The sequence below is a fragment of the Caloenas nicobarica genome, chromosome 22 (assembly GCF_036013445.1).
Source record: "Caloenas nicobarica isolate bCalNic1 chromosome 22, bCalNic1.hap1, whole genome shotgun sequence".
Taxonomy (NCBI): Eukaryota; Metazoa; Chordata; class Aves; order Columbiformes; family Columbidae; genus Caloenas; species Caloenas nicobarica.
The window spans coordinates 6,860,923-6,880,417 of NC_088266.1; the positions used below are offsets into that span (position 1 = coordinate 6,860,923).

The 19,495-nt window shown below is 46.9% G+C and overlaps 1 protein-coding gene across 1 annotated transcript in view; it reads left to right on the top strand.

Moving 5' to 3' along the window:
- The window catches only part of PRDM16 (PR/SET domain 16), a 145,491-nt gene that overhangs the window by 32,648 nt on the left and 93,348 nt on the right, over positions 1-19,495 (top strand). Inside the window, exons 3-4 of the mRNA XM_065650299.1 lie at positions 7,303-7,353; positions 8,871-8,873. Coding sequence (XP_065506371.1) covers positions 7,303-7,353; positions 8,871-8,873 — 54 coding nt within the window. The remainder of the gene's footprint in view (positions 1-7,302; positions 7,354-8,870; positions 8,874-19,495) is intronic.

A 19,495-nucleotide genomic window follows, 5' to 3' on the forward strand; every position in this document is an offset into this window, starting at 1 on the left:
ATTTGAGCAGCAACACGTCTCAAGGCCAAGTGGCAGAAGAGGGACGTATGGATTTCCGTGTCGGTGTGTCCGGGATGGGAAGGCTGCGATTTAATCTGCAGTACGAGCTCTTGAGCCGGGCCTAGAGGTCCCCATACGTCAGACCAAGTGTGTGTCAGCGTTGCCATTACAACAAGATGCATGATCTCTCTTTTTTTACTTATGATTATTACTGATCATCTTAACAAACAGGTTATCAATATATGAAGTAGAGGGGAAGTTCGTTTATTTTATTCTGTCAATATCAAGGTCATTTTTATAACTAAAAAGGGTCGAGAAGAAAAGATAGATGGATCATAGATGACTGAAGCTGACCGCCCAATGCGTGCACGTTGCAGCGGACAGCGGAGCTTTCTCTCTTAACCAAAACATGACACTTCAAGATGATTTTTTGCCCCGGTAATAAATAGCTCCAGATACATTAAGCGATTGCGTTCTGTAGTTCTGTGGCAGACAGAATTTAGAGCCGATGAGCCCAGGCTTCCATTCTGCTCCGGGTTTGCTGTGCTGGAGGGAAGGTGCAGCTGCTTGCAGTTCAGGAGCACATCGTGTCAGAGGAGCTCAAGTTTTATTTAGCGTCAAAGTCTGCTCGGCATGTTCCCACGTTTCAAGAGGAACAAACTGAGTAAATACAGATACAATTCAATACTGACAACTTCTGGTTTAGTCCTTAGACTGCACATACTGCTCAGCGCTAGACATAGAGACGTGTCCCTCTCATCTTTTCGGAATTCGGTTTTATAATGGAATTTCTCTTCAAGAAAAAGGGAGTTCAAGATAATATTTGTAAGGGTATTTTAAAAAGAAAATTATAATTTAAACTTTTTTTGTTCTCACGGGTACTGTTACATATTTCTTTTCTGGTGTTCCAAGAAGTGAGCAAAATACTAGACAGAAGACTTGGAGGGTTTTGTTATTAATTGGGACTTGCTCTTCTTTCAGAAATCAGTGGATGTTGCAGAGGGGATGCGCTGGGTGCGCGCTCGCCGTGTCAGTGTTCCGCCTCTGCTCCAGGGTCCTTCAAGGTCTCGTTCTCTGTAGCTGTTAAACACCATTTGCTCCGAATAGTACCAGTAAATAGGTGGTTGCTGGAGGGGCTGTTGGGTTGCTGGACAAAAAGAACAGAGGGAGGTTGGATGTGGCACCATATGAAAGGGAAATGCATCTCAAACTCGGATCCAAGGAACACACGTAATGAAGGAAATACATTTTCTTTTAGCAAACCTGCCAACCTATCAAGTGCTTTTCTCATGCTTATTAACACTGGACTTTAAGAACCCGATAAGAACGCAATATAAAATCAAAGAGCCCCTAAAGACTGTGAGATTATATTTAATACTCTCCTATCACCAGTCCCTGAGTGCTTGGCAAGAGAAACGGTGACATTTAGTAATCAGTACCCTCTCGTATTTGTCTTGGCTGAAAGTCTCAAGTCCTCAGCTTATTGAAGTTATTACAAATTCTCTCCATTAGATTCTGTTTAACTTCCTGGTGTTTGCAGTTGAACTCGATCACAATGTCTTGGAGGAGTCATGTCTTTAAAAAGTGATACACAAGTTGCGATACCACGTATGTAAATTGCGTGTTTATTTTCTTTTGCGCAGTCTTTGTTCTTAAACATATTTTTAGTGTTTGACGTTCATTCCTCTTCACATTAACTGCCCCTGGCATTTTCCTGCGCCTCTCTGGATGCACGGACGTTTGTTCTGTGTGATAAGAAGCTGTTATTTCTTACGAAAAGATGACTAAGGATGTTCCCTTCTTTTGAACATCCTTTGCAATAACCTGTAGTGATTCACCTCTGCAAACTGCGTTTTGTTCTCCCGAAAGGTGGCAGACAGGAGAAGTCCCTCTGTAAATCCACGCAGGACACACGGCGCGAGCCGGCGCGGGGGCGTTCCCTGCACCGGCACCGCCAGCCCGCGGCCTGGGTCCCTCCGGATTTTGAACGTTTTTCATGCAGCACTGTCCCACCTTTTTGTTCAGACTTTCAACTGAGAAATAATTGGTTAGAAAAGGTCTGCGGAGCGCACAGCGCGGCTGTGCAGGCTGGTGCTGGTCTGCAGACCACGGTTTGGCTGCTCCACGGTGTTCCCAATTGTGCTGGGGTTGCCCTTAGCACTGAATGGTTGGTTTATTCTTTAGACTCTTTTCAGCCCTTGGCTTGTTTCTTGCCAGTCAGAGCCGTGCTGTTCATCCTCCTTCACCAGCAGCCGGGGAGGGAAATTCTCCCTCTCAGACAAGAGCTTTCCTCCCTTTCCTCTTCATTCCAGGCACATTCATTGCAAAGTCCCAAGGCAGGATATAGAAAATTTCCTCAGGCTAATAGGCTTCACGAATTTACTTACTATAGAAAATGTAAAATTTTGGTAAATTGCTGGCCAGAAAGTGCTATAAAATCCCTGTGTTCTAAAAATACAGCTAATAGAAAAATTCTTAAGTGCTGAAACGGTTTTCTGTGGGTTCCTTCTCCTTCTGGCTTTACTGTGAAAGAGCACCCCAGCTGTGGCGCAGCTATTGCAGGGCTGTGGCTGATGCGCTTTAAGGGCCGTTCCGGCCCCTGAATGCCAAGTTTAATATCTCGCTTACGCTCGGCCCTGGGTGAGCCCATGTGAGCTGTTCGCGGTTCCCAGAACCCGCTCATCCTTCTGATGATTCGTTTTTCAGATACTGCTCACTCCAATGCAACTGGCTCAGGGCCAGCTTTCTCAGGACTTTGCAAGATAATGGAATGATTAATGGCAGTTATGAAGGACCAGATTTGTAGCTTAACAACAACATTCTCTTTTGAGCCGAACTGGAGCAGAGGTGCAGAAAGCGGGTGCAGCGTGCGAGCGCTCGAGGTGCCAACTGCGTGCTGGACAGGAGAGCTGGCGCCGTGGAAATACCAGCTGCTGGGGTCCCTGGTGGTGGGGTCCCTGGTGGTGGGTTCCTGGTGGTGGGTCCTTGGTGGTGGGTTCCCGGTGGTGGGGTCCTGGTGGTGGGTTCCTGGTGGTGGGTTCCTGGTGGTGGGTCCTTGGTGGTGGGTCCCTGGTGGTGGATCCCTGGTGGTGGATCCCTGGTGGTGGGTCCCTGGTGGTGGGTTCACTGGTGGTGGGTCCACTGGTGGTGGGTCCCCGGTGGTGGGTTCCCGGTGGTGGGGTCCCTGGTGGTGGGTTCTTGGTGGTGGGTTCCTGGTGGTGGGTTCCTGGTGGTGGGTTCCTGGTGGTGGGTCCCTGGTGGTGGGTTCCTGGTGGTGGGTTCCTGGTGGTGGGTTCCCTGGTGGTGGGTTCCTGGTGGTGGGTTCCTGGTGGTGGGTTCCCTGGTGGTGGGTTCCTGGTGGTGGGTTCCTGGTGGTGGGTTCCCTGGTGGTGGGTCCCTGGTGGTGGGTTCCCTGGTGGTGGGTTCCCTGGTGGTGGGTCCCTGGTGGTGGGTTCCCTGGTGGTGGGTTCCCTGGTGCGTCGCAGCTGGTCAGACGTGTTTGCTGCCCTGGAGCCGTGTCCTGGAGGCGCGGATGCCGATGGGGATGCGGCCGCAGTGCCGGGCTGGGGTGGATGCTGGGAGCGTTTCCCAGTAGCACAGCTGAGGTGTGTTTTAAAGCCCATAATGACCCGCAGGGAAGGAAATATTTGCTCTGGTGTCACATTGTTCACACGTGCGCCAGGTGATTGTGCGGATCCCTGGGCACGGATTGAAGCGCCGAGGTGCTCGCTTGGTTTTAGCTCTTACTGACTGCAACAGCGGTGTGTTGAGGTCTTGCTAAATAATCAGATGATAAGGAAGAACAAGTTATTGAAGCAAGTGCTGTTATCTGCATACTGACTTCTGTGGAATTATTGGGCGTTCTCTTCTGTTTCCAGCTTGGAACAGACATGGAAATACTTCTTAAAAATCAAGATTCCCAGTGATACAACAGGGGCAGGTTCTTTCTGTCGTCTTCGCAGTTGGGGTTTGCTGAATGCATCAAGCCTGTTTAACTTCTGTGGTGTGGATTGTTTTTTGCCCCCTTTTGTAATGACGGTTTATCTGAGCCCAGGGAATGAATGGATAACGTTACTATTTACATAAGCTCATTGTGATCTGTCTCAGTAATGTAATCAAATTAGGGTTAACTGCAGCTGGAGAATGCCAGCTTGTAAACTGTTTTTCAAAAAGAATCACATGGTGTTACTTGACATGTTTAGTATACATTCGGGAGGCTCTGCAAAAATTATAGCACATCCCTAACTGATGTAGCTAAGTCAGGATTCTGTTGCCACCAGTTTGCTGGATCCAGGAATGAAAGGCAGGGAAACTGGTCCCAGTTGGAGGAGATGACGCCTCCAGCCCATTCCCGCAGCACCAGGCGCTCTGACGCGGCTGCTGCTGACATGTTGTCTTTCCTTTGGCTAAAATCAACATATCAGTTGATAGAAAAAGCATATGGTGTAAATTTTGAGTACATTTAGGAACATCTGTGTTAACTGCGAAAGTGCAGCCCACTGTACACGTCAAGCACTATATTTAATCTTGTGGCATTCGCATAAGATGAAGTCCAGCCTGAGCTAAAACTACCCAATGAATAGATTTTCAAAGTATAGTTTGTTATTCTTATTAATAAACATCGCATCTGGTACTTAGTTTCCCTCTCTCTCCTTTTCTCATGTGATAGTTGGTGGTACATACATCACAGCGTTGGTACAAACATCACGGCATTGGTACGTCCTTCACGGTGTTGGTGCGGACATCACCGTGTTGGTACGTCCATCACGGCGTTGGTATGGACATCACGGTGTTGGTACGTCCATCACCGCGTTGGTACGTCCATCACGGTGTTGGTACAGACATCACCGTGTTGGTACGTCCATCACGGTGTTGGTACGGACATCACCGTGTTGGTACATCCATCATGGCGTTGGTACGGACATCACCGTGTTGGTACGTCCATCACGGTGTTTGTACATCCATCACCGTGTTGGTACGTCCATCACGGCATTGGTACGTCCATCACCACGTTGGTACGTTCATCATGGCGTTGGTACGGACATCACCGTGTTGGTACGTCCATCACGGTGTTTGTACATCCATCACCGCGTTGGTACGTCCTTCACGGAGTTGGTACGTCCATCACGGCGATGTGATTTTGGCGATTCCTCGGCAGGCTCCAGCAGTGATTTGTCAGCAGGAGGGTTTGCGTTCCGTCCTCTGCCCCTGCGTGGACACAGCTCACACCCGCCAAACACCAAAACCACGTCAAACTGTGGACATGGGGAGGTGATTCCATCAACACTAAAATGCTTCATGAAGTTGGGGCTTGTTTCCCAGTTCTGTAAGAGAAGGGAACTGAAAAAATATTTCATCTCATCAAAAATCAGTCGTTTTGCAATATTCCGAATGAACCGCTAGGTAAACAGCCACTGATGCTTCTCTGTAGAAGCACCGTTTTTGAATATGGAATCACAGAATCGTTTTGGTTGGAAAAGACCTTCAAGATCACCAAGTCCAACTGTTAACCCAGCACTGCCAAGTCCACCTCTAACCTATGTCCCTAAGAACCTCACCTCCACCTCTTTTAAACACCTCCAGTATGAAATACTTTTTACAGAAATTCTGTTCTCTTAAGAATTTTGAAATTTGGGATCACCTATGAACTGAAGGGAAAAAAAAAATACGGTTTGAGAAACAGAACTTTCCCCTAGAGCAGATCTGTCCAAACCAACAAAAGGAAGCTTGTGTTGGCATTTAGATTCAGACTCAGGAATTCCTGACTCTTAAGCCTGTTTACATAGGACTACACCACAGCCCAATTTGCACTTCATTTTGATTTTTTTTCCCCTCTACGTTTATGGTCATGTTGAACGGGTGGATTATGCACTCTGAATGCACATACTTAACCAATTGTATTTAAAGGTATTTTGCATATAATAATTGTCTTTAAGTGTCTTCATTTGGAAGCAGCGGTGTTCCAGGAAGGCTTTTAGGTCATTTAGCACCGGCCTGTTTATATTACAGCTCTGAAAGTTTCACGGCCCGACTCCGAAAAGGCTTTGGAGGGTCGTTGCTGGCTCCCTGAGCAGGTGACGGGGCAGCAGTCCCCAGCAACGTGGTGATATGTGCTGCAAACTGTGCAGGGCAGACATTTAACGTGGGTAATTCGGGGTGAGGTTTCAGCGGGTGTGTGCACACGAGCGCAGGACACGCAGGTTTTCGTTGCTCCGGCGCTCACCTCTTGGTCCTATTTGCTTTCAGCTGCTTTCTAAACCACAATTTCAGTATCTATTAGAGCTGTTGTAAATACAGAATGCTTTAGGGTTCTGACCATTTAGAACACGACAGGTTGTTATTACAGCTGAGCTTGGAGATATTTGCTGACGTGTTTGCAGTTCGGATGTTGGTCCGTCTCACCGGGCACGGCCAAGGATGCCCAGGACGCTGGTGCCACAGCCTCAGCTGCTGGAAGGCACCGGGGCTCCTGGGCTTGGGCAGAATCAGCTCAGTTCACAGCAAGAGGGGGCTCGGCCCTTTCCTTTTTGGGTGGGGGGGTTGCTTGGTTTGTTTTAGGTAAGGTTCCTTTGCAATGTACAACGATTCTCATTTTATCTTGGGTTTCCTTGCATTGCGGAGCGTTTTCCCCCACTCTTTGGTAGCCAGCAGAGCTTGCCTGGGCCTGGCAGTCCCGAGTCCCTTGACCCCCCCGGCCCTTGAGCATATTTAACCTCAGACACCCGAGATCCCACCGGGGTCGGTGAAATTGCTCAAATCCTCGGAGTCCGGCCACTCCATCGAGTTGGTGTTTACCCTGACGGGGTATCCGCTGCGGCACAAAGTTGAGGTGCTTGACCTCCCCGAATGCCCGCTGACCTGGAGCTAATCTGAGGTAGACCCAGCAGCGTTTTAATGACTTGTGTCCCCACACCTCTGCTGGAGGAGGAATTACGGAGCCTCCCAAGGCGCCGCAGCATCCGCGCTCCGCAGCTCGGGATGCGGCTGCTGCACGGCGGGTCCTCGGTGCTCTGCATCACCGCCCTGGGGAGAGACACGCGTGTTCTCCTCGCTCAAATCGAAAGAAATTGTTTATAGAAGCCACAGAAAACCTTAAAATGCGTGGGGGAATATAATAGTAGTTCTGGTGTAATCCTTCCGTCTAACTTACAAAACGTCTGCGTTGCTCTGTTGTAGTTTAGAGTTTTGGCCTTTAAATATACTAACAACAACAACAATAGTAATAATAATAATCTTTTTTGGTTTATAACATTCTTAGTTGCAGTTCAACTTATTTTTTTTTCTATTTTGTTTTTTCCATAGCAAATACTGACTGATCCCGAGGTGACCTCCCAAGAGGGCAATATCAAAAAGGTAGGATATGGATCAATCTTATGTGCGTTGTTTTACTGCCTGGCTTTGCAATACACCTAAACACTTTTTCCTCTTCTTACTTTGGAACAAAGGTGTGTATCCCAATAGCGTCGTAAAAGTTTTCCAATATTTGCCATTGCGTTTTTGGATTAAGTATTGTGGTTCTATTGGCATATTTTTCTGTCTTTTTGTGAGTCCAGTATTTATGAAAAAGAAAATAACAGTTTGAAGTGTTCCTTGATTCAGCTACAATAGGAACAGCTGCCAGTCCAAATCAAAAAACCTCAGTTACCTCTTTTCCAGTAAAAGAAAATGTTGATCCTTTGTTAAAAGTGCTAAATTTTTAGAGGTCAATTCACTATGTAATGTGGCTTATGTGAAATCCAAGGGAAAGGGAATAGATATATGAAAGGATAAAATTTAACTCAGATGATGTATTACCGGTGCTTTTCATCACATCGTGATGCTTAAACTGTAATACTGACCAGAGAAAAATGTGTTCCAAATACAGCCCAGCTGTATAAATTTCTCCCCAGTAGCTGTGATCAGCCTCAGCTCGGCGTTTGTCAGTAGCCAGGCTGCTGTTCGTTGGGGTTATTCGCGGTACCACCGAAATGACGTGGTTTCCATGGCTCTCTCCTGGTGAGCAGCTTCCCTAAAGTCAGGTGTCCAAGTCGGGTGTCTGGAAGTGGCTCATCCCTGTTGGAATAATGACCTTGCTGTAATTCTTTTCGTATGCGACTGTCTTGTAATGGGTGTTTGTGGTCCTGTTTATAAAACTGGAGGTTTTGAAAGTGGGAAGCATTTTAAATGGGAGCTTGCGACGGGTGCCATTTTTATCCATCCATTGAGGCTTCAGTGCTGGTTCTTAACTCTGAAAGCTAAAGGGAAACACTTGTTTCGCTCCGCCAAACAAAGTGAAATATAATCCTTGTCAGGCTCCAAAGTTAGTTTAGGAAAAGATATTTAGCCCCATGTCTGGTACGGACCATTCTATTCTTACCATGTCGAGCAAAATAATCTTTTATTGTAGAAAGCTGGGCGACCAATATGAAACGTCCTTTGACCATCCCCTGACCTTGCAGGGGACCCATCGCGATCCTGCTGAACTTTTTACCTTCTTCAGCCCCATAACTCACGCGGGGTTCGCTCTGCCCTGTGGGATCCCTTTGTCCCCACAGACGTGGTGACAAGGTGGCAGGTTCTCGCTGCCGCGCCGCACTTAGCACGGGGATGGAGTCAATTCTCCATGCTCGGACTGCTCAGCTATTGCTTTCTCAGCCTTTAATTACAACATCACAAATAAATTCTACATCCCCGCCCCGCAGAATGCACATTACCCTAAAGAGAGGAAGCTTTGTATGAAACAAGGGTAGAAGGAAACGTTAAACCGTCAGCTTTGTATGGTCAATACATGAGTTTGTATTTAAACTTCAATACTTCTGTCTCAAAGGAGAATGTTGCAAAAACTACCAGTCTTTGAAAAATAGCGTGTACTGAAATATTTTCCTGTCCAGCAGGTATAACACTGGACAATTATGATATTTGACAAGAGGGGAAGGACCGGCCTTCCGCTGCTGTCTTTTAAATGCGTTGTAGAGAAGCAGTAGTGGAGTTTATGAGGTGATAAATTTATTGAAGGATGGGCAGTAGGGTTTTACAGCTGGGGTAAGAAAGGTCAAAGCAGTAAGGTAAAGAGTTCAAGTCTAAACTTTATGGCTTGTGAAAAGACTACTGCTAGACAGCTTTTCAGTCAGAAGAAAATGGAAAATAAAGAATGAGAAATCATTCTGTACGATTTCCGTAGTATCTTAGGATTGTTTGTAAGAAGCACCGTAGCATTTTGCTCCGGTGGTACAAAACCCTCCGGGGAGAAGATTTCCCTTCCCAGCCTCTCTACATCATTCGGTTGTCATATCCCTGAAGACACAATAGTGGAGATTTGACTTCAATTTATTCCCGTTCCCTCAGAGATAAGTTGGTGGTGAGAAGGTGACTGGAGACAAATGTAACTGTGGTGGGTGGCGAATTTAAACCCGAGAGAAGGAGGTTGGAGCCGGGCAGAGACGCGTCACTTGGCTCCTCGGGGCGGCTGCCGACCCGCGCGTGACGGGGGCTGGTGAGAGAGAAACCTCTCGAATGGAGAGAAAAATCCCTAAAAAGAGTGAAAACACAGCCGGGACGGGAAGCGTGGTAGAAGTGCAAGGTGTGGGAAGATGCACAGGCACGATCTCTGCTTAAAAACTGACCCCGCGATTATTTCTGCTGTTAAGGTGCCAGAAAAAAAAAAATGCTCTATCATGGAAATTTTCATAAACTGAAAGGTAGTGAAAAGTCTGCAGACGTAGCGTAGCAGGCACTATTGTGTATCATATAATAAAGCAGGCCTTTGCTTTTTTGCTTGGAGCAAAGAAAGAAGTATTTTCCCACCATGTCCACTATTTTTCAGTTTGCATTACTGTTATTTCTGCTGGGACCACCAACACCAGAAGGTTGATTTGCTTGTTAGTGGTTGTCTTGCAAGAACTAAGATTTCTAGCAATATTATGAAAGGACCTACATCCAGGATCATTTTTCCATGTCTGGAAATGTGCTGTGCTATAGACTAAAACGTGGTGTACGCATACCAGGTTTTCCTTTTATCTACTTTGCTTGCTGATATTTAGTTTAACTTGCACAAATTGACATCACGTCCCCATCCTCGTTTGATTTTAAGTAATTGCTTGTGAAAGTAATGCTAAAATAGGAGATTCACCATTTTTTAGTGAGCCGGAGCTGTGCACAAAGCGTACGCTGTACCCGTGGGGCCGCGGTCCCAAGCGCCTTCTTTCCAAGGCATCTTCCTGCAGGCTGTTTTGCTGAGAGAGCAGCTCACGTGCTCTATCGCTCTGATTTTAATAAGCTTCTCCACTGCATTTAATACATTGGGGGGGGGAAAAAAAAAAAAAGGAAAAAAAAAAGGAGCTTGTTATTGTTATTTTCATTGTCATTTGCTGTAGCTGTGAGAGGGCAGGAGACGTGGACTCTGCGGGAAGCGAGGCCGGTGCCCGAGGAGCAGCGCCGGGTGCGTTTGTGATGGCTCCGAGTCCCTCTGGGCGCTGGACGCCGCGCGGAGGGTGCTGGACCGCTCTGCTCACAGCCGGGCCGCGTCTGGCCCTGGGGACCAGGGAGCTGGGCACGGCTCCGCTGCACGCCCTCTGTTTGGTTTCTGTTTACTTAGAGGGAATAGCCTGAGGGGCTACTGGAGAGAAAACATCTGTGGGAGATAATCTATAGAGTTATCTATCTATCACTCTTGTCGACCCTGTCTCCCCTGAGAGCAGGCTGAGAGACTTGTAATAAAAAGGCATCGCTGAAGAGGCTTTAGGGACAAATAAAGGGACATGTTAAGGGCCAGCTGAAAAAGGATAGAAGACATTATTAAAGCTCAATAGCCGTCTTATCAAAATCCAATAGGATAGGCATTTGGCAAAAGGCTTTAAATTTATGCTTTGACTTTCTCGAGAGCTTGAATTTATCCATTAACAAGAATGTGCTGCACAGGGAGCGGGAGATGCTATCGGCTTCAAAAGAGTTGGATTCAATCTGGTATTGTACAAAAACAACAAGAAAAACTGAGGACAAAACCAGTTTTTTCCCCTGCTTTGGCCGACTTCATACTCACATTGCAAAATACTAGAAGCTGGTAATATAATGCTGATGACACTGTAAACTGGAAGTAATATATTCAGCGCAGTAATTTATTCTCCACTCCCAAATCACACAGATGTTTTAAAAAATAAAGTTGCTGTTAGGGACTGGGTGAGATTAGAAATCTTGACCTCTTCAATAGCATCAAGTAGTAAAGAAGGAACAGGGGTAGATGGAAAGCTCTTATTCCTGAAACAAAAGTGAAAACCAGCCCATGTTTTGTTATTGCAGATAGGAAGCGGGTTGCGGCCATAAATCTCTCCAGGTTTATTATTATATAGAAAATGCTACAGGTCACAGGAACCATCTGATACTTCAGAAACACATTGTTCACACAAGATGATTGATTGATAATTATGATAATTTGCAAAATGATTATTTGGGTATTATAACCGCAGTTTGTCCCCCCGGGTCGCTGTGAAGACATTTTCTATATCATGGGCCGTCAGAAATGGCCCCTGGCAGCCGGGGCTGGGGAAAGGTCTGGCCGGGCCGTCCCGGGGGATCCGTGGGCTGATGAGTGATGACCCGGAGGAGGCAGAAATCAGAGCGCAACGAGCAGTCGGGAAGGTAGTTAGAGAAGAGCAAGGGGACTGTGAACTGTCCTTTGTGGAGCAATTACCGGCGGGGCCACGCGCCCCGCGGCCGGAGCGCGGGCTGGCGAGCACCGACGTCCTGCGTTTGCAGCACCTGGCACAGAACACGCTCGCGTTTCTGCAACCAGTATGTGCAACGAGTATGTTTCTCACCTACGCCCAAAAAAAGGTGCTCTAAAACTGTTAGTAAATATTTAAAACCCCAAATTTCAGTGGTGTTTCTTCATATTTCGTTTGTGTGTGTTGAAGAACCAACCCCCAGTTTTAGTGGTTTTAAAATTCTTCTGGGAATTTGCACTGTTAACCAGACGGAATTATTTTAAAAATATCACCTGCTTTTGTGTGCCTAAATGTAGCTTACAAAAGGAGAGCACATTCTTATAAAACGTACCAGGCTATTGAGAGCTCGGAGACAGCGCAGCACAGCGACCGAGACTGGAGGTTAATGGGGCTTCACCAGCGCCGGGAGATGGGCAACAGCACCCAGTTATCACAGCCACAGTCCCGTTCCAGCATCATCACTGCCTTACAGTTACTATTTCAGAAAAAAGGCTTTAATTTGCGTGTTTTATAGGTTGTATCTCTAGGAAATAAAGGTATGTTTAGCTGCCACAAACAGAGGCAGCTCTGAGTTGATTTTTATAATCTTTTCTTGAATAGACTTGCGTCATTCCAATAAGCCCTGGACAAAAGAGTGGACAGTTGTCTGAGAGTCTTTTTTATAACAATTCTCTCTTTCCATTGTTAGAGAGCTGCTAATAAAAGAACCAGGAGTCCATTAATTCAGTGAATGAACATATAGTAAAGTCAGTTCCCTCTTGAGAACAATAATGTTGCGGTCAGCTTAGGTTGCCATGGAAACTAAGTACTTCTAAGAAGTTTGCATCCTTGATTTTGCTGAAATGAAGCATGTAAAGTAAAAAAAGGTGTAAGGCTGGCACAGAAAAGTCGGCAAAGAAAGTGACGGTTAAATTATTTTGCAGGAATAACATTGTATGTTTAATTTCTGCGATACCTATGTTTGGGCTTGGTTGTGTAGTGCGTGCGTCTAAGTGACTGCAGGAAGGGTCTCTGGGGTTTGGAACCCGTAAATCAGGGCAGGTTGCGAGGGGCTGCGTTGAGTTTGCTCTCTCTGGATCTCCAGAATGCGGAGATGTGGCCACGTGCGTCGCTGGAGGGGTGGGCGGCGTGTCCTACACAGCGTGTCCCACCCGGCGTGTCCTACACAGCGTGTCCTACACAGCGTGTCCCACACAGCGTGTCCCACACAGCATGTCCTACACAGCGTGTCCCACCCGGCGTGTCCCACACAGCTCCCTGTCCCAGGAGCTGCAGCAGCACCTGCAGGTGATTGGGGCGGTTAATGACAGCTTACCATTAGTACTAATTTATAATCTGCTGTCTTATTTTCTTGCATAAGTGAATTGCTGTAGCTGAGAGGAATGTGTCCGAAATGTATTGCTGAGCTATTTATACAAGTTGTTCTGAGCCACACACGTCTCTGCTGGGCAGTGTCTCCTGAGATAAGTGTCCGTTTAAGTTCAGCACAGCCGGTTCCGAGAGGTCAGCTCGTCTTTGTGCGCTGCGCCTCAAACACGGGCCCACGGGCGTTGTGGGGCCACGAGTTCCTCACCAACCAGCCGCGCTTTCCGGAGTGGGCAGGCAGGAGGCTGGTCCTTGGCAAACCGTCCCAGCCGCTCATGCTGGGCTGGATCCATGATCTGGTGGGTTGGACCAGTGATCTGGTGGGTTAGATTGGTGAGCTGGTGGGTAGGATCGGTGATCCATTGGGTTAGATTGATGATCTGGTGAGTTGGATTTGTGATCTGTTGGGTTGGACCAGTGATCTGGTGGGTTATATTGGTGATCTGTTGGGTTGGACCAGTGATCTGTTGGGTTGGACCAGTGATCTGGCAGGTTGGATTGGTGATCTGCCAGGTTGGATCTGGTGATCTGCCGGGATGGATCTGGTGATCTGCCGGGTTGGATCTGGTGATCTGTTGGGTCGGATCTGGTGATCTGCCGGGTTGGATCTGGTGATCTGTTGGGTTGGATCTGGTGATCTGCCAGGTTGGATCTGGTGATCTGTTGGGTTGGATTGGCGATCTGCTGGGTTGGATCTGGTGATCTGTTGGGTTGGATTGGCGATCCTCTGGGTTGGATCTGGTATCTGTTGGGTTGGATTGGCGATCTGCTGGGTTGGATCTGGTGATCTGTTGGGTTGGATTGGCGATCTGCTGGGTTGGATCTGGTGATCTTGTTGGGTTGGATTGGCGATCCTCTGGGTTGGATCTGGTATCTGTTGGGTTGGATTGGCGATCTGCTGGGTTGGATCTGGTGATCTGTTGGGTTGGATTGGCGATCTGCTGGGTTGGATCTGGTGATCTGCCACGTCTCTGAAGCGCGAGCAGCACAGTCAAGTCCAGTTGCCGCCCCATTTAACCCCCGTGCCCGACCAGCGCTCTGCTTGAGGGGTAGAAAAGCCCAGACCACTCCGCTGGTAATCTATAATCAGTGTCGTATTTCAGCATCAGTGCGACCTCGTCTCGTTAGGGCAGAAATGGCAATCCATTAGCGAGCTGGTGAAACAGTTCGTTGTATTCCTGTTGCGGTAAGTGGCCCAGACCATCTCCTGTCCCGTCGACCGGTGTTCCCAGCAGCGTGGTCGATGCTCAGCATCGTCGGGTACCGCGCTCCTACCGGGACCTGCCGCCGGCCTCAGGCTTCTGCAGAACAACCCCGACAACGGGCGCTGCCTGGGACACTTTGGCCAAGTAATCAGTTGTGCTAAAGATGCGCACAAATTTGAAAGCCATAAACTTTTTCATAGCTAAGAGCTTCCTAAATAGTGTGGAACCCACATATCCTGGGGAGTGAGCTCTCTGCGTTTGCGATAACGATCACAAGCACGCCTGAGCAGTTTTAACACTTCTCTCATAATCCTGCTCACCTCTAAGTGGACATATAATGAATGATTCCTTGTTGAAAAAACACATGTAGTATCATACGTGAAATTAAAAATCCCCTACATACACGTTTATTCGTTTGAACCAAGATACGTTTTTAATTGTTTGCATACCTTTGAGCACACACTCTTTTTCCTGCTAACGAAACGAACGGCAGGCTGAAAGGCTGGCATTTACGTAGCGCCTGTAAGGCGATTACTAGGGAAATAATATTCCGGATGATTAGGAGGTATTACAGCCTCTCCTCAGTTTAAAAATGCCAGAATGCCCCAGAGATCGCCATGAATCTGCTGCCAGCCGGCCCCTGTCAGGGCTGAAGGCAGCACTGTCTGGAGCCCAAAATCAACTTCAGGAAGGTCATGTGAAAGAAAATCCTCCGTCGTCAGGAAGCCCTTGGCCTCATGGCCTTTCTGACATTTTCTGACAAACCTTAAATCACTGGAGTAGACAAAACATCACAAATTTCGGAATGATAGCCTCCGGGATTTCAGCGCTGTGTGTTACCGGGGGGGACGCTGCTGCCCCCGTCATTTCCACAGCCTGGCGATAGCCGCGCGTTGCACCGAGCGGGACACGCGAAATTCGGAATCAGGATTTATTGTGTACCTTACGTACATTACAGGAGCCAGATGGTTCTATTAATGTAATCTGTGATCTCGAGGTGCGCGCAGTGTTCGCTTAATCGCATTGTGTGGCTATTAAAGAGAATACAGATGAGGCAGGAGGCCTGTTAGAGCTCGCTGGCGAAAAAGAAAAACCCGGCCGGTAATTGGGGAGGGAGGGAGAGGGAGGGGGTGAGGAGCAGCGAGAGCGACTTGAAGGTGGCTCCTCACCCCTCCGGTGCCGCTTTAAAAACACAAAAAGAAAAGCCAAAAAGCAGGAACCTGGCTGCCAGTGACCTCTAATATATATGTCATAGCAAAGCAAAAAAAATGCCTTTCCCCCCCCCCCCCAAAATTTTGCTCTAGAAATACACCACGGGTTTACCAAGCAGTGAGGATGTGCCTGTTGTCCCACGCACGTTCCAGGGGTGCAGTATATTTTGGTGATGCCAGTTAGATGGGCTTTTAGATTAGATGAGGTTTTTATGAGATTATAAAGTATGTCTTCTGAAAAAAAGGCCAAATTTATTTTTCAGAGGGCAGTTTTGAGAGAAAAATAATTATTAGAAATCAGCGATTCCGTGATGTTCAGTAGTACCTTCTGTATTTACCCGTGGAAATTTCAGGGTGCGATAGCAGCACATTGTAAGCAAATGACGTTGGTTCCCTTTGCTCTTTGTAGTAGGTGCAGCAGCCGCAGGATGAGTGCTGCGCGCTAGAGCCTGCGCTGTAAAACCAGATTCTTTGATATAGAAAGCTGTGGAATAGATTATAAAGTAGTTTATAAACTGTAGAATAAATTTTCCTCGTGCTTCTATTTTGGACTTAATGTGTCCTGTAAGTAACTGAAATTAAGACATCTTCTGTTATAACGGTTGTTACAATGGTCGATATTCTGACGTCACTCCTCTGCAAGCTCATGTGCTTAATAAGGGTGGTGGTTTCTTTTTCGCCTTAATTCCTGTTAGGACCAGAGGTCTGGAGCGATCCTGTTGGGTTGTTTTGTCCGATTCCCTACGGTCGCACTCAGGAAGCACGTACCGCCTTTCACAAGGGGATCGCGCTTCCCGCTCTGCCCACGTTGCTGCTCACGCAGCCCTGGGCTGGATTGTGCTTTTTAAAGTTAGCCAAGCCCGAGAAAAGAAGCCATAAAATTAAGAAGTCAACATTTTAGTTATTATCCAGACAACAAGATTTTCTCAGAGTAATGAAGTCAGCAAAACAAGGTTTATTATTCAACCCTGCTCTACGTCTGTGTCATTTCTGAGCCCAGAGCAAGGCTTCGGCCGTTTGCTATATGAGTGTTTGTGCTCCTGTGACTTTCGAGTGTTACACAGACGAGGCTGCTGAAATGAGCGTGACCACGGAAGCAGATTATTCCGGGATGGCGTTGAATGGGCCTTTTTGCCGTGCGATAGGAAGGCTGGCGAACACGCCACCGATGGATGTCAGAGTTTGCAGTCTTGTTTGCTTTGGAAACTTGCTCAGAAGGTTTGGATGCATCTCTGAAATTCATTGGAACCCCTTGGGGCTGGAAAACATTGATGAAAACCTTGCACATGACATTTTTAAAAAAAAATTAATTTATTCTAATTCCTCACACTAACTGGGCTGGAAATACCCAAGAAATAGGTTTCCTTGTATTTTCTCTGTTCGGTTCGTAATGCCAGCCAAAGCCTTGATGTGTTAGAAGCTTGTATACATAAATAATGCGAAAAGAAGCTAATGGATTTTTTTCTTTTTCTCTGAAAGTTCAGAAATGCTTTAGAGCTGGACAAGGTTTGAATGTTTTCTTCTTGCAGGGGTGTAGGAGAATTAGAGAGCAAGGGCTTTTTCTTTTAGTATATCTAAATGGATTGTTCCATAACAAAGCAGAACCGCGAACGTAGATATGGTTGGCATAACAAGCAGATTTTAGAAGAGGACTAGATAGTAAGTGAACGGTAAATATTATGAATAACAAACTCACATGCCGGTGACTTATTTATTCACTGTGTCATCCTGTGTCTCTGCTCGTGTGTTAGTCTTGTGCTGCTTGTGCTCTTCTTCTGCGATGCTGAAGCAGGTCCCGCACTGACTGACCGTGGCCAGGGTTGGTCACCGGCTCTCTTCCCGGTTGTGAGTGGGCTCTGGGTATTTGCACAGCCCGCTCACCTTTGGTACCAGCCCTTCTCCCCACTTTGCCCTCGCTCGCATGGAACAGTTCACCCGCATTTACTGTGCTCACACAGTGCTGCCCTTTTCATGCTAACACACCACGTCAAATATTAGTTTGATTTTTCTTTAGTGGCTACCTAAATGAATAACCACTTCCTTAAAAAAAAAGGAAAAAAAGAAAACAACACCTGCTGAGCATCTTCATTCTGCTGCTAAAGGCTCTTCAGAGTTTTAGCCAAATACCTGCCAGGCTGGACTAGAAATACACAATCCTGCCTTAGAATAAGGGGCCTCGATGACTTCCCGAGACCTTTTCCAGCCTTGTGGGCTTTCGGGGGGTTTATAAGTTTATCACGTTAATTGGTGTGAAGGGGCAGGGGCTGAACCTGGCCCGTTCGGACAGACATGAGAGCGGGCACCAAACGCTGTCCTTCTTAGGCTAGATTTTTTTTTCTGCCTTTCTTTAATGGTGCCTGGAAAGTTTCATGCTCTTTGTTTTCAGTATTCCTTATCAGCCAAACATTTTTCTCCATTCTCAAGTGGATTTGGCTGGGGAGGGCTGGCAGCTGAAGGGTTGATCCGAGCGCTGGAAAGTCACCTCCTGAACTCCCACATAGTTGAGTTTCCTAGTACGGAAAGTAGTAGATTCACATTCTAAAACGTGTATCTGTGTGCACCTGAATAATAGAAAACCAGAGAAAAAGAAAAGGAAGGAGAAAATAAAATATATTTTTTAGAAGCCCTGTATTTGTAACTGTAAGCCAGAGTTCTGAATTAGTATAATAAGAAAAAACAAGCGTGATAGAATATGGAATAACAGATGAAATAAAGGATAGCAAATTAATGCTGAAACGCATTATGCTTTTATAAAGAAGATTTAAGGTGTCAAAATATTTTTCTGTTTCAACATGGAAGTTATTTGTCCTTGCAGCTGACATTGCTGAGTTTCTATGTATCGTAGCAATGGGTGGAAACATCCTTTAACTGCCAGACAGCACTTACCGATAAGCCAGCCAATTAATAATGTTGGTTTGAAAAGCCCAAGAATAGGTGAGAAAGCAAAGTCCTTTGGTAAGTCATATTTGCACAGCATTAAGAGTCCCCTTTTACCTGATCTAGTAAACATGGTATTAGGAACTCTGTGCTATTGAAAAGCTGCGAGACTATAATGATATGTGTAACTGATAATTGCCACTCCTAACTATTCAGCGCCCACTTATCATGCCTTTTGTACATATCCATACCTTTGAAATGGACAGCTTATGGCATATGTATTTCTCTTTCCTCAATACTGATGGGGGGATTTTTTTTCTGATACATTGACCTATTTTATCAAAGAAGTAAACGCAGAAGGAGAATCAGCATTTCCTCCCAAGTCGGTGGCCCTCGAGCCGTAGACTTTGCGCTGGGTCTGGATCTGCAAACACGAACCACCGTGTTTGCTCAGCTGATGCCAAAGTCTCCTCCTCCCGCCCCATGAGCGCTCGGCAGGCAAAACGAACTCGGTTTCTGATGAAAACAGAAAGTGATCTAAATCTATAAGCAAATGCACAAGCAATTCCCTGAGGTAGTTGTAACTAATTCCACACAGCCACTGCTTGTTACTTTTGGTCTTTGACACGAATCCACTGAGTCTCGAGCAGCAGAAATACGGAATATGTGGGACAGTCACACGCAGAATGAGCCTGAACCGTGAGGGAGGCTTGAGCGGAGCAGAAGTTGTCAACTGGCAACAGAACGTGCTCCATCATCTGTATCTTTGTATGTTCCTGTACTCTTAAAAAGGCACAGAAATGGAATTAATTAAAGTAGATGAAGCTGTTTGATTAAAGGGCTTATTTGTTGCCTAGCCGTATGTATAGGTATAGAAATGCAATTAGTTGGAGAGTGCCATTAGCAGCGTCAGAGAGCAGAAGTAATAGAGCTTAACCCTCCCCAGAGCCGCACTGCGGAGCTGGGACGGTGTGATCCTCGCAGGACGTGTTTGGTTCAGCAGAACCTTCTGCCTCTTAACCCTTTGTGTGGGTGATCTGCAGGCAGAGCCGCCCCGTGCTGGGGAGGCGCGCGGTGCCAGCGCCTGCCTTCCTGCAGGACGCAGGCTGGAGCACAGCGAGGGCGTCAGGGGCTTTCC